At 40.1% G+C, this 15,777-nt stretch overlaps 1 protein-coding gene across 1 annotated transcript in view; it reads left to right on the top strand.

Moving 5' to 3' along the window:
- prex1 (phosphatidylinositol-3,4,5-trisphosphate-dependent Rac exchange factor 1) overlaps positions 1-15,777 on the top strand; it is a 197,365-nt gene that overhangs the window by 150,502 nt on the left and 31,086 nt on the right. The window contains exons 24-26 of the mRNA XM_041799139.1: positions 1,213-1,423; positions 7,373-7,658; positions 9,469-9,687. Of these exons, the coding sequence (XP_041655073.1) occupies positions 1,213-1,423; positions 7,373-7,658; positions 9,469-9,687 (716 nt within the window). The remainder of the gene's footprint in view (positions 1-1,212; positions 1,424-7,372; positions 7,659-9,468; positions 9,688-15,777) is intronic.

The following is a 15,777-nucleotide window of genomic DNA, read 5'->3' as shown; positions in this document are numbered from 1 at the left end:
TTATATCAGTCTCAGAGAAGTGCCCAGAACAGGCCTGTGAAGTTTTTGCTGAAAAAACTCTCCAGTATTGGATTTTTACATGTCTAAGTACCCCTCTGTTCCAGCCCTGCTCAGAACGAGCTGTTTCAGTGTCTGTGGTTTTAAATATTAATGAGGTGTCTGACTCTGCCCCCTGACCACACCCCTCTCAGGAAATGGATGTGGCTCTCCTGATCCTCCAGCTGAGAGGAGGATCAGGAGAAGAGGGCAGAACTTTCTTCCAAACAGGGAGGGTCAACTGAACCTGGGGGCGGGGCTAACTCCCCACATGACATCATGAGGGGAAAATCTGACAACTGCTTGTATCAGCACACATTTTCTGAAAGCTGGAGACAGAGAGGGTGGGAGGAAGTGATTGGGGGGGGGCTTGAAAAAGTGCCTTGATTGTGGCTGCTGTGGTGGTTTGATGGTCAGAATCCTGGGAATCAGAGCTTTATTATGGTGGTGTATAACATCTGGTATAGTGATGAACAATTGGCTTGTAAAAAAGTGAACAGTTTAAAAAAAATCTGCTGGCCCAGTGGGCCCTTAGATTTTTAAGGGATTAACTGGGAGGTCTTGGGTTCAGTATCCAGCCCCTACAGTCACATGTGTCCTCTGACAGGACACTGAACCTCAGATTGCTCTGACTGCTGCGTCAGGGTTGTGTGAATGAGTATGGATGAGCATCTTTGGCTTTTATCGAAGGTTAAGTCCTTCAAGCAAACTTTCACCACTACATGTTTTGATTACTGTAATGCATGGGTGCCAGCCAAGCCAATCGTAATTATTTACAGCATGTTCATAACACTTTTTATCTCATACATGTAAATACGAGCACATTTCTCCCATTTTAGCCTCTCTTCACAGACTTCATGTGCATTTTAGGAATAAGTTTAAAATTTTATTATTAACTGATAAATCTTTAAACAGGGCAGCTCCTTCATATCTTTCTGACCTTCTAAAACCCATATTTTATACTCTCTGATCCACCGGTAAGTTGCTTCTGAAGGTCCCAAGCACAAAGTTGAAGCTCAGGGGTGACCAACCCTGGAATATCATATTTTTAATACTTTTGAAGCAGAAATGTTTGATGATGTAATGAAACATTTATTTTCACACACAAAATTCCTCTTTATAGATTCAGAAGTTCCGTGCATGTTCCGTGTAATAACTTCCCTGTTTTCCTCCCAGTTTGCTGAGGAGCTGAGGAACAAAGCGTGGCCATCCTTCAGGCAGGCTGGCAGTCAACCTCACCCTCTGGGCTGCATGGACTTTGTCCCCACCAACTGCCATGTCAACTTCATGCAGGTCTCCTACCCCAAGAGCATCACCTCAGCTGGCAGGACTTTCAGCATCCGCTTTGGACGTAAAAACTCCTTGTTTGGACTGGATCCTGACCAAGGTAGAGTAACACAAACATGCAGATCCTAAATATTATTCAAACAATAGTACGATCCCTATACATATCCTCCACTTAAACTAAGCTTCACTGAGCCCCCCCCCCCCTTCATAATCAAGCTTAACCCACTTAACACAAGCTCAGTTATCATTTTGACTAATTACCCTCCATAACCATTGAAATCCCGCAGCACAGAGAGGGAAATGTCATCCCCATCCTCCCACAGCAGCCACAAGGTCTCAGCAAGGATTCCCATAGTAAATTAGATGAGTGGTTCGCCATTAAGACTCCATTAGCTGCAGGCCGTACTCATGTTATTGACATGAGAAGCAGATGAATGATGTCAGCAAAGATGGTGGCTCCACCGCAGTGCAGGAATGTGTGCAGTTCAGTCGGAGCTGCAGATAAAAGGGTAAGAGGGAGAGGGAGGCTGTGGTGCCTAGAAATGAGAGGGCAAACATTTTAAAGCTCCTGATAAAAAGCAGAGTTTACTGTCCTCTATTTCTAAGGCCAGACTTTATTGTGATACAGCCAGATTATTAAAGCCTCAACTTGGCTGCTGAACTCCCTCAACTCTCAGCAAAGATGAAAATACAATACAGCTGTCTAGACAGAACACATTTATCCCGTATTGTTCCACCATGCCTCGTCTTCGTCTCTCCTCTCTGCACCAGCTGCTCTTCACACATCTGCACCGCAGTTACACAGATGGGACATTCAGCCGGGATGACTCTCAGCGTGTTTTCTCTCTAACCAGCTTACAGCCATTATTATTTGGTCATGTTAGTTCTGGAAAGGGGACAGGAAGGGGTGGAAGTGTACAGTTTAATTGGCCACAAAGGTCATTGTTGTTTACCTGCCTTATCTTACTAACACCTTTCAGAGGAGAGCAAATTTAAGGGTTTCAGATTGTTTTGTTTTCGTTGTCTTGAGCTCATAATCCCCCAGGGAATATGAACACAAACTTTAATCATTAGTGATGCAAGACATTTCACAATACAATAAAATAGAGACAAGTAACAAATAAACCAACAAAAATATATTTACAGAACTGTCGAAAGGAGTGCTTAACAGAGAAAATGTTTTAGGTGTTCTTTAAAATGTATTAATTTAGGGCTGCAAGGCAGAACAGGGGTTAGTGCTGTTGCCTCACAGCTAGAAGGTTCCTTGTTCACTTCCTGGTCAGGACCTTTCTGTGCAGAGTTTTCATGTTCTTCCCGTGCATGCGGGGGTTCTCTCTGGGTACTCGGGCTTCCTCCCACCACCAAAGACATGCTCGTTAGGTTAATTGGTGACTCTTAATCGGCTGTAGGTGTGAGTGTGGTTGTCTGTCTCTGTTGGCTTGGATAGGTCCCAGCCCCCCCGTTATACCCAATGGGACAAGCAGTATAGAAAATGGATGGATGGATGGATTTGATCAGCAAATCTTTTATATTTTTGCTTAAAAATGGCCTAGAATTATACTATTTAGATTTAGATATTTTCCTTGCATTTTCTCTAGGCTCTATTGGAATGGGAACACAAAATATACAGTACCATAGTCAAGGATTTGTAGTTATACATCTACCCCTTTTAAGATTTTATGCTTTTTTTTGCAATTTTACTCAGACAATTAGAAATGGTTGGGAAAATATGGAAAATAAAATTTGGGGGGCAATTATTTGCCATTTTATAACCAGTTTTCACCATGTTTTTTGCTGCTTTTAGCAACTTTTCACCACTTGTAACATACTTTTGTCACTTTGAACCCATATTTCCGTCTTTTAAACTGCTTTTCACCTGTTTTACACCCATTTTTTCCTGTTTTTCCATTCCAAACCCATATTTGCTTCTTTATCCCTTATTGGCCCCTTTAACCATTTTTTGCTGCTTTTAACCCATTTTAACACTTTCTAACATCTTTTGCCACATTTACTGCCAAGTCTTGCCACTTTTAGCCATTTTTTTTTGCAACTTTCAACCAATTTTTCAACCCATAGTAATGTCTGACTGCATAGCTAAGCCATGGTGTGCACAAATACCAGGTTACCAGAGAATAAAGTAGACAAAATAGAGATACGTTCAATGGAAAAAAATCCAAAAAAATTGCAAAAGAAAGAGGAAATGGGTTGAAAGTTGCAAAAATATGTCTGAAAGTGGCAAGAATTTGGCAGTTAAAGTTGCAAAAGCAGTTATGAAGTGTGAAAAACAGGTTAAATGCAGCAAAAAATGGTGAAAGTGTTAAAAGGGTGACAAAAAATAGTTAAAAGGGGCCAAAAATGGGATAAAGAAGCACATATGGGTTTGGAAAGGAAAAAAGAGCCAAAATGGGTGTAAAACAGGTGAAAAGCAGTTTAAAAGTGGCAACAAAGTATTTTAAATTGGTAATTTGGCTTATGGAGCGCTGATTTGATGGAATGGCTCTTCAGTAGAAGACAACAACTGAGCAGTGAAGGTGGGCAGGACAGGTTCTGAGCTGTGAGTCCTTACTTAACAACAATCACTGCAGGCTGAGAGCTCAGCTACCGTATTACCATATTAGAAGTGCAAACTCTCATTGGTGAAAACAGATGGTACTAAAAGCCACAGGCATGCACAGACACTGCAGGTTGTGAATGCAATCATAGCTGCTGCACATGAAGGCAGTTCAAACCTTTTTTTCTTCTATAAGAGCTTCTAAAACAGACCTGCAACTTATGTACAGTGCTAGTGTGACTTATAGTCTGGATTTTACTATATTATTATTTTTTTATTAATTAAGGGGTAATAAGCTTGCCTTCTTATTGTCAAGAAATGTAGGAAACAATATAATCTCATAAATTGATTTCAATCTCATTTCTTGAGACTAGAATATCATTTTAAAAATTAATGATGTCATAAATAAGCCTAATATCATGATTTTTCTATCATCAGTTAAGTGAATCATTATATCTTTATTATTGTAAATAATAGGTAGTACTGAAGTACACATGAATATCAAGCTGATGATTTCCTCAACCGCTGGTTGCTTTGGCTGCTTTTCTTCCCTCAATATCCCCCCAAAGATTTAAAAGTATTCAGATTCTCTCAAAGGTTAAACATACTTTGTGTGTCATCTTCTAACTCAGTGTTTTCTTCCATTTTTGTACCTCAGCTCTCTTCCCTTTATCTCAGTGTCTTTTATGATTTTTCTTGGCCGCAGGACAAATTTCCCCACAGAGACATTAAAGTTGAAGGTGATATTTTTCAGTAATGCTTAAGAGCAGGTTACAACATACAGATAAAGTAGCTTCTTAAATCATTGCAGTTAACCTGCCTGATCTTTTTAGTGCTCTCCATAAGGGAGCAACTTTGACGACTGAGAACACTTCCAGTGTCCTCTTTGTCCTTGTATGGAGAAGTCAGGCTCCTAGCCTCCACACTGAGATTTAGAAAGGTTTGAACGATGGATTTCTTCAGTTGACAGAAATGTGAAATACACATGTTGATCCATCTCATGTCCAGTTGCCCTTTTGGTAAATAATCCAGTTAATGATTATTTTTCCATTTAACTACTGATGGCTGATTATTGCTTAAAGATCCTGAGGGAGGTTTTTTCTGTTTTTAAAGCGGACTGAAATTAATACTGGTGATTCTATAAGACTTACAAGAAGAAATATGACCATTAAAAAGAAGGATGATTATTTAAATTTAGGTTTAAGATAAGCTCAGCATTATGAGTCCAGATGTAAAAATCTAATTCATTTTCTCTGTAGATGATTTGATCTCTAGCTATAATGTCATAACCATCCAAGGCTGAATTGCACGCTGGCTGTGTGTTTGCTACAGTAGAAGACAGAAGGTCATATGATGTGAACCTGGTTTGTTTGCAGTCAGGCTATTCTCCTTAGAAAAGCTATCATTCTCAGTCAACTAATGGATGGACAGTTTAGATAAGCTGATCCTTTATTGGCCCCCAAATGTGAAATTCAAGAGTTCCTTCTTTCCTGGAAGAGAATCTGTGTGCTGTTTTGTTCTTTTGACTTTGCTTTGCTTTGTCCTTTTACATTAAATCAAATATTTTATTGTCACAAGTATTCAGGTAGCCGGTTTACTTGGTTTAAAAAGTAAAAATATATTAAGATTCAAGGATTTTCTGAAATGTCAATTGATGATTTGGTTGAAGAAATTTACTTCTGTAACCACAGCCAACAAAAATGTCGGCGGTCACTGGTGAGATCTGTTGAGGTGATCCGAAGCATTCTGCTGAAACAGCCATTATTTAAAACAATATTCTACACACTGAAGATTTGTTTTGAGTTGGACATTTGACCCTTAGAATGTCAAATTTATTATCATGTCACCATCTGTAGAGATTCAAGAACAGATGAGAAACAAAGTCATTGCCATCTATCAGCGGGGAAATGGTCACAAAGCCATTTGTACAGCTCTGGGAGTCCAGTGAAACACAGCGAGAGCCATTATGCACAAATGGAGAAAACTTGGAACAGTGGTGAACTGTCCCAGAAGTATCTGGCCTACCTAAATGAGTCCAAGAGCACATCAGCGACTCATCCAGGAGGTCACAAAAGAATCCAGAAGAACATCTAAAGACCTGCAGGCCTGACTTGACCCAGTTAAGGTCAGAGTTTATGATTCAACAATAAGAAAGACACTGGGCAGAAATGGCACCCATGGGAGAATTTCAAGGCCAAAACCACTGCTGACAAAAAAGAACACACTGATGGCATAAAAGTTGAACTTTGTGGAAGGTGCACATCCTGTTACATCAGGAGTAAAACTAACACAGCATTTCAGAAGAAGAACATCATATCACCAGTCAAACATGGTGGTGCTAGTGTGATGGTCGGGGGCTGCTTTGCTGCTTCAGGACCTGGACCACTTCCCATTACTGAATTGATATAGAACCATGAATTCTCCTCTCTACCAGAAAATCCTGAAGGAGAATGTCTGACCATCAGTTCACGACCTCAAGCTGTAGCGCTTTTGGGTTATGTAGCAGGACAAAAATCTGAAACACCTGCAAGTCCACCCCTGAATGGCTTTCAAAAAAACAGGTTTTGCACGGCCTGGTCAAAGTCCAGGTTTAAATCTGATTGAGATGCTATAGTGTGACCTGAAACAGGCTGTTCATGCTTGAAACCCCCCCAGTGGGGCTAAATTAAAACAATTCTGGGAAGAAGAGTGGGCCAAAATTCCTCCACAGGGACGTGAAAGACTCACTTCCAGTTGTTGCTGCCAAGGATGGCACAGCCAGCTATCAGGTTTAGAGGACAGTTACTTTGTCACATAGAGCCAGGAAGGTTTGGATGGCTTTTTTCCCTCTATGAATAAAATAATCATTTAAAATGTATATTTTGTATTTCCTCAGGTTATCTTTGTCTAATATTGAAATTTCTATGATGATCTGATATTTTTAAGTGAGACCAATAGAAAAAATAAGAAATCAGAAAGAGGAATATACTTTTTCACAGCACTGTGGCTGGTGTCCTCTCATTTCATGTATTTTTTACTATGTTGTTTGTTCCCCTTGTCCTTGTCCCTTTGTTTTTATTTGTTCTTTGTTTTTACTTTGCTGCACATCAAATATTCCCTCCAGGACAATAAAACTGAAGGTAGTTTTCTTTAGTGCTAGTCCCAAGTGCAGAGCATGCCGGGTTGTTTTAAGGTACACAGGGAGTGCACATAAACTCTGAAAGGTCTCCTCTGTTAAATTGTTTTGTTTGTCATGTTTTCATAACACTTATTCTGAGCTCATCGTAAGACCTTAATCTGTCCGCTCTTCTGGGACGTCTCAGGTTGTTGCTGCTTAGTTTGGCATTCAACCCAAGACAACAGTTTTGCATCCTGCTCCCGCTGTGCGTATCGTTGGCAGAAGAGAAGTTGTCTAAATAGGGAGCAAACAGGAGTATTGCCTCATAGAGTTTGCAACATAAATATCTGAGAGTTTCATTCATAAAGATGTTTATATTCTCTCCTATTCTGTCTTTGCAGCGCAACTCAACCCCATGTCCCACACGCAGCACTGTGTCACCAGCATGGGAGCGCCATCCTGGAAGTGCTCGGGCCTGGAAGGAGACGAGGCCGATGGTAACGGGGAGGTGACCATGGATGGAGGCGAGGGCTTGAACGACAGCCGGCAGAGCATCCATGAGGAGGGCGGTCTGAGCTTCTTGCTCAAACAGGAAGACACGGAGACCCAGGATAACTACATCCACTTGTACAGCCGTCTGGATGTGGCTGTGAGGGAGATGAGGCAGTATGTGGCTCAAATAGACGTGTAAGTGATGCAGTTTGATCTTTATTTTAAAGACATATCCTCTACCTTTATTTATAGATCCTCTAACCCATCTTCTATCAGCCGTCTGTAATACAGTGATTATTCACATCTGTTTAGAAAGTATTTCCAGCTTGGTGTTATCAAACATCGGCGTCCCCCCTGGTGTTTATACGTTAGTGGACTATTTTCGTAGCCTTCACATTGACATTTAGAAATCTCTGTATAAAAAGCTGTGAGCTGCTCCCCTGAGGAGGTTTGTCAGCCTCTCTTTGTCTGTCTGCCCTTTGCCTTGTTTAAAGCTGAAGGTTTACAAAAGGAACATTCTTCAGGCCCAAAATATTTATGGGCCAGGCCCAGTTCAGGAACAGGGAGTGAGGCCAGGATAACATCAGGAGGGAAAAAGACGCATGTGTGTGTCTGCACTGAGAAAGAGGCGTGACAACATGGTGGAAGAGAGGAGTGTGTTTGATGGTTAGAAAGTGTTTTGAACAGAAAAACAACCATAATGCTCTTCTGAAATTCCACAATGTTTTATATCTCTAAGATACTTAAAGATAATATGATAGCTGATAATAGAAATAAGAGCTGCAACAAAGGGCAAAACATATTTCATCCTAAGTTTAAGCAATGATTACCTTTTATTTTACACCCAAATCCTCATTATTAGGTGTTAAAACAACAAAAATTCATCTTCTATATACTATGCCTTCTTCTTAAAGTGGTATTAGCCTTTATTTTTATAATATTTGTGTGGTGGGCATGCCTTTTGGACACGCAACAAAGTTTTCTTCAGTCTGCTGAATGAAACCAGGCCCAGGGGACGAAAGTTAACCAGGTTAACCAATTAAGCTGCCTTTTGCAATTGAATGCCACTTTTTTAAATTCATAATTTTGCTATTCTTGAGTGCTTTCGCCCATTTTAGTCACTTTTCACTCATTTTTTGCCATATTTTTGCTTTTTGACCATTTTTGCCACCTGTAACTAATTTTTGTTTGTAATTTCTCTCCCATTTTTGCCATTTTATGCCTACTTTGTCCCTTTTCACCCATATTTGCCATGTTAACTTATTTTTTATTACTACTATAACACATTTTGGGACTTTTCACCACATAGATTGCGGCTCTTGCGAATGTGTTTTTTGACAATTTGGCTCTTTGGTTGAGAAGGGTTGAGTAAGCTGGCCTAGCACATTGGTTCCCAGCCTGGGGTCCTGGAACCCCCCTGGGTGGGGCGCCAAAGATCTTGGGGGGCGGGCGCGAGGCTTTGCCTGCTCTGAGGCTACCAAAATTAGATTTGCAAATATTGAGTAAAACCATGATAAAGCAGTTATTAAGTTGTTTATACAAAAGTCTTTTGATAAGAAAAGCATGCATAGGCCTTCTTCAGGGTTTTATCAGTGAAACAATTAAAATCTATCAACAAATTCTTGATATTTTTGGCTAAAACACCCACAACTTCATATAGACATTGGGATATTTTCCCACTTTTCTTCTCTCCATTCTTCCCAAAGACTGATCTAAGCTCTACCAGAAAGACTAAACAAAAATCTTCCACAGTATAAGCAAAAATGATCTATTTTGTGTCCTCTGTTTGCTTTTGGAATCTTTTTTTGTTTTGCCTTTTGTTGTATTTTCAGTTCTGAAGCAACTTGTGACTTGTATTCGATAATAGTGGACACAAAGTACTCTTAGATAAAGTACTATAATACACAAGTGTTATAACTTAAATATTCTTAGCTCTATGGTTATATGTGTTGTCAATTCATAATAACTTCAAAGTCAACTTTTTTCTCCTTTTTAAATCCTCTAGCCTATTGTCATCTATAACTGAGCCCACACAACTCCAAGGCGAGGGTGGGGAGCCCCCGGTGTACGAGACCAGTCAGCCCCCGTCTCTGGCCCCCTGTGAGGATGGCTGTGACCAGGACAAAGTGGAACAAGGTGGCATTAAACGTGTCTGCTTCAAGGTGAACGAGGAGGACCAGGAGGACTCGGGTCATGATACGATGAGCTACAGAGACTCCTACAGGTAATGGTTAAACATGATAAATGAAGGTTTAAGATGAAAGTTTAGGGTTAAACTTTACAAACAGAAACCTACAGATCTAAATCTACTGTAATTTACTGCTTCAGCATCGTAATTTTGTTATTTTCTGATTACTCTATTGTGTATTTCGAAAATGTTATTTGAGGAAACATCTTTGGGAGTCTGAAACACAGAACAGGATTTGGAGCTTGAAATTTCTCAAGATAACAACAATTGTTCTAAGAGACTGTTTATTTCTGGAACCATCACAAGGCTTATTATCATGTGCATTTATCCATACAAGGACTTCAAGCTTAACATTTTACAGTCAATAGACTTGAATTAGATTCAATTAAAAAAATATAAAAAGCAATACAAAGATAAAACATAAAAAAACACATTATGTGCAGAAGATGCAGTGGAGGAACTGTACAGTACATGTGCATAACGGTACAAATATGTGCATGACTATTTTATCAGGGTTTTGTTCATGAAACAGTTAAAGTCTTGGAAGCTCAGCTTGTCTTGGACACAACTGCGGGGGGGACGACTCCAAAGAAAAAAGGTCGGGATTCACTGTGCAAGATGATTGTAAGTGCAAGTATCTTAGAGTGATTGCTTTGTCATTTTTAAGTAGGGCTGAGTGAGGTACATGCTTATAGTGAGTACATTAACCACAAGAGATGTTGGTCAGCCTGGACCCTTGAAATAGAGACTGTCTAGAGTACAGGCAGGGAAGTTAGGATTTACTTTTCTGCAGACAGGGTTGTTTGCGTCATGTAATTTTGTTAATTCTAAGAAAAACTGAGTTTAAATAAACATTGAAGTAAATGTTTGCTGTATTAAAATAATTCATTGTGCTTTACTTTTCTGGTAGCAGGTAGAAACGGGACGATTCACTGTTTGTCAGTCCCAATCTAATTCCAATATATTTCTTCCCATACCGGATATAAAATGCAATATTTATAAAGAATCCTAATTAATATTCTTTTTGTTTTGGCCCTGTTAAATGCCACAGCCTGCTTCTTTGAATTGTTATAGACTTAAAACGAGCGAGTCATGAGTTAAAACACACATTTGTAAAGTTGTTTAAGCTGTTGTAATACGAGTTGCTGAGGCTCTACTACAGCCAAAAGACAGGCCGACAGAATAGACTCCTTCATATTGCTTCATGTAAAATATGTGGTAGGGCACACGTTTTAACCTCATTACCGTGCTTCACAATAATCATACAGAGACAAACGGCTGACATTTGGGTTGTTATCTGACTGCCTTTTTGTGTTGAAGTGAAAGATGAAAATGACAGGATTCAGGCTGGGCTGATGCCACTATGCTATGCTATGCTATGCTAGTAGCAGCTTGTTTATTCCTCATTTCTGAGTGTTATGCATGATGGCCCTGCATCATTGTCGGAATTTAGATTGATGACGTGGATCGGCGACGTCAGTCCAATCTCCAATATGAAAATAATGTAAATATTGTACCTAATACCAATATTGGATCAGATCTGCCAATAGCAAGCCACTTTGTTTTAGCACTACATGTTGCTCCACCATGGCGCATAAAAACACTTACACCCTGCACTTGTAGACACCATCAATGTAAACACTACGGCAACTGTAATAACAAGGCTAAATTTGGATAAATGTTGACACCTGCACAACAAATGACTTTCAGGACTACATAACTATATTCATCTTCAGATCTGCTTGTACTCCACTAAATAGGGCAGTGATATAATAATCCTGAGTTTATGCAGTCTGGGATGTTTTTTCTCGTCTGTCTAGTATTTGGCGACTCCAGGCATTTTGCATTAAGCCTGGATTATGTGTTTAACCTCTTCATATTTGTCTTCATATCATAGTTTGCTCTTCTTTTGTCAATTAAGCTGCTTTATTGATATTAGACTTGTCCATGTTAGCACTGGGTTATATGACACAAACATTAGCTCTTTATTGTGAACGCCCTCATGACCAGGAAAGGAAACCCTGTGTTGACTCACTGAGATTACAGCCAGTGTTGTGTAACTGCTTAGCCTGACTTTTTGAGGGTCAGTGAAGCAAGACCACAAAGATAAATCCAGCTTTTGTTAAATTAGTGTCTGTAAAGGTTCTCTTAACACATAAAACACATGCAAAAAGACATGGGATCCTGTTGCTCACACCTTGACGTGAGCTTTGGGCTCTGTAAAGCATAAATAACACTCCGATTTTACTCTAATGCTGCTCATTTCCCCCCATTGGAGGCTACAATTCCTTCCAGATGTTGCTATTTTCCCCGGCATGGAGCACTAAAAATGACTTCAAAATGTATTGGTCAGATCTGGTTATGTCATTTTCTTGTTGTGAGTTCATTCAGAAGTTTCCGTGCATGTTTGCAAGGGAGAGTTTGCCTGTGTGCACGCTTCACTGGGCAGTTCTCCACCAAGCCTCACCCTCCACCACCCACTAAGATACAGTTATTGGTTGTTGGTGTGGTGGACTGGTGTATAATAGAGCCAAATGTTTGGGGCGCGGCCTCCTCACCCACTCTGTCATTAAGGCCCCGGCCACGCCATGCGAAAGGCGAATACCTCATCGCTATAAAATGTCAAGGAAAATGTAGGCTGTAGTATATGTGGTGCACACAAACACACAAAAGTGGAGGTGTTTACTCAGGACAAGGAAGCAAAAAAAAAAAAAAAAAAAAAACTCTGCAGCAGTCTAAAGCTGCAGCATGAATGAGGAGGAATCAGCCTGCTGTGAAATTTTTGGATCAAAATAGCAAAAGTGATGCTGTTCCTGAGGCGGGCGGTGACAGAGTCAGAGAATAAGACATTAAAGCCGTAGGTGGTGGCAGACCACAGCAGAGCTCAGTCGGAGGTCACTGCAGAGTACAGCATGTGAGGAACAAAATGTGAGAACAAGAGACCTGCAGACGCGCACGCAGAGGAGGTCAAAGATGGAAACTTAGGAAAGAGGAGTGTGAGGAAATTAGTGTTTGTTCTAAACTTTGGGACATCTTGTCTGTCATTAATTAAGATTTAGTAGATTATGTCCAGATGCAGAGACAGATTACTGCTCATCTCAGCTTGTTTAGTGACGGTGTGTGCTTTCTTCCTCCTTCTTTCTTCAGATCAGAAATAATCCTCATCTCTTCTTTTTTCCTAAACAAGACTCAACTCAAAAGATCCAGCTCCTTTTTTCTGACGTCTTAGATAAGTTTGCCTCAGATCTTGCACATATTCATCCAGTATTAAGAAATGAACTCAGCTTCTCTCTCAAAACTAATACTAAATGCAATTTCCTTCATATTTATTAAGAATTGCTGACTTATTTAATATCCTTTGAATTAAATGAGAAGTATTGAAGTGAAAGGACTTCTACAAATTTTCGGAGAGTAATAAATCACACTAGTGTTTTGCTACATCAGAGTAAATCTGCCCTCTTCTGATAATTCTGTTATTATTATTATTCTGTTATATTGTTACTGATAGGGATGCAGCCATGCATTGGTTTAACATTAGCAAACATCATCATCTGCAACAAAGTGGCATAAACAGATGTTAGTATCAGATCTAATCTGATGATTCATCAGTTCAATGATGGAGTCAGAAACGCCTGTCTGTTGATTTTAGGGAGGAGTTTTTTATTTAATAGAAGAAATAACCTGTTAGACAAACTCTGATCTGTTTTTTATAGTCAAACATGGCAGAAGACTGAAAACTTAAACAGTCACCTGTCATTGTGTATTGTAAGCAGCCACTTATATGCTCACAATGTGCTGTAATGCATGACAACGTAGAGCAGACAGGCTAAGCTTTTCTTCTTTTTATACATTACAAATCACACTAGACTGGCTGGGTTTGGCATCACTTTTTAACTGCTTTTCAACCTTGTTATACATTATAACACCAACTAGACTGGGGGAGCTGGGCACTGCTTTTTAACTGCTTTTCCCCTTGTTATACATTATAACACCAACTGCACTGGGGGAGTTGGGCACCACTTTTTAACTGCTTTTCCCCTAGTATAACATAATGACACAAACTGGACTGGATGGTCTTGGCACCACTTTTTAACCACTTTTCCCTTACATCACAACACAAACCAGACTGGTGGGGTATGGCACCAGTTTTTCACTGCTTTTGCCCTTGTTATACTTTACAACACCAATTAGACTGGAAGGGTTGGCATTACTTTTTAACCGCTTTTCTCCCTTTTTATACACTACTAAACAGACTAGACTGGCGGGAGGTTTGGCACCAGTTTTTCACCACTTTTCCCGTTATACATCACAACACAGACTAGACTGGGGGGTTTGGCTTTACTTTTTAACCACGTGACATCACAAACCAGACTGGCTATGTTTGTCACTATTTTTTAACCCTTTTTCTCCCTATTTATGCATTACAACACAGACCAGGCTGGGTTGTACGGCACCACTATTTAACCGCTTTTCCCCTTATTAGGCAGTAACTGTCCATTTAAAGCAAACAGGAAGGATACCATTAGGTAATTAAACCTTGCGGTGCACTGATTTGACTGGAAACACTCCTCAGTAAGGACAAGTGACAGACGTAGGAAGACAGAGCAACTCATAAGCTTTAAATCTGTCTTACAACACTCACTGTAGGCTGTGAGCCAAACTTCTGTGCCATAGCTAGCAGATGCTTAACCTCCATACTGAAAGCAGATATTACTAAAAGAGTGGCACAAATCTGCACACTATGATCTTGCTGAATGAAATGAAATTTTTCACACAGGAGGACAGTTTAAGTTTTCTTCCCTTAGGGAGACTACAGTGACAGTTTGCAGTGTGACTATCAAGGTGACTTCTGTTGTGGATTTCACAATAAAACCCAAACAAACACCACAAGGTATGAAGAAAAGTAGTCGTTAAATCATCGTTGTATTGTTTTTTATGATCATATGAACCCAGAATTTTAAATTGAAATGTGATTAATCACCCAGTACTAATACTCAATGGCTTGGCCAGTTTTAATCAGGGCTCAAGTGACAGTACATGGGTCTTCTAATTAAATTTTTAAACATTCAAATTAAAAATAACTTTATTCTCTCCTCAAGGGAAATTGGTTTGGAGCAGCTTGTACATAAAAACAGATAAAAAATACAGAAATATGGAAACGCCAGAAATATTTTGAAATGTATTTAAATGCTCCATGGAGGGATAACATTGAAAGTCATGTGGTTTTCCTCCACTTGCAGACATTTTTAGTATCCTTGATATTTTTGTAGTGTGGATACAGCATGTAGTATTCATAAAAAATATGCTAATGAGACCAATCTGTGATGTAAGAAAAGCTGAAGAAGAGGCTGTTCATGAGTTTTCAGTTAACAAACAGAATGTCAGCTCAGCGTGAGTGCATCCTCACCTGTGCTCAGGGCTGTGAATACATGGACCGGGATATATCAGCATGCGGGAGTGAGCAGGGCGTGTTTGTGTATGTGGTTTAGATTTAGGCCAATTCCTCCACCACAGTCAGGATAATTGTCACAGTGGCGCTCACACTTTTGGAAGGAGCTGTGTGGCTAAATCTGGAAGTCACCTCCTGTGTGTTTGTAAATAAGTGTGCTCATCGTACTTGTGTGTTTGTTTATGTATGCGTCTGAATTCTGGAAAGCATAGCTCTCATAGCAGAAGAAGCCAAAACGGAAATGATCCAGGACACATGGAGGGAGGGAGCTGTGTGTATATTAGGCAACAAATAAAAGGGGAAACAATGGGAGGTATGATTAGGATAGGTAGTTTGGGAAAGAGACTAAAAATCAGTGTGTATTTACTCCTGTATACACACGTATTAGTGGTAGTGTGACATGGTGTTTGTGTGAAAACAAGCCAGCTCAGAATTGAAGCCAAACTACTAAAAGATGGTTCTATTAACTCACTCCCTATAATTGTAGCAGCCCCAGCTCAGCCAAATCCCCCCTCCCCACCACAAACCACATTCACTCACACCCTTTAGAGACCGCAGAATAACCCGGCAGGTGATATCCACCCCCTCCTCCCTGACTTTGTCCTCCAGCCAGGCCGGGTAGTGGCAGAGAAGGACAAAGCCGGTGTTGTCGTTTTGAAGCTCGTAGTCGCTCGTAG

This window comes from Cheilinus undulatus, linkage group 11 (genome assembly GCF_018320785.1).
Source record: "Cheilinus undulatus linkage group 11, ASM1832078v1, whole genome shotgun sequence".
In the NCBI taxonomy this organism is placed as follows: domain Eukaryota; kingdom Metazoa; phylum Chordata; class Actinopteri; order Labriformes; family Labridae; genus Cheilinus; species Cheilinus undulatus.
Note: the sequence above shows the minus strand (reverse complement) of the source record. Positions and strands in the feature narration are given on the sequence as shown.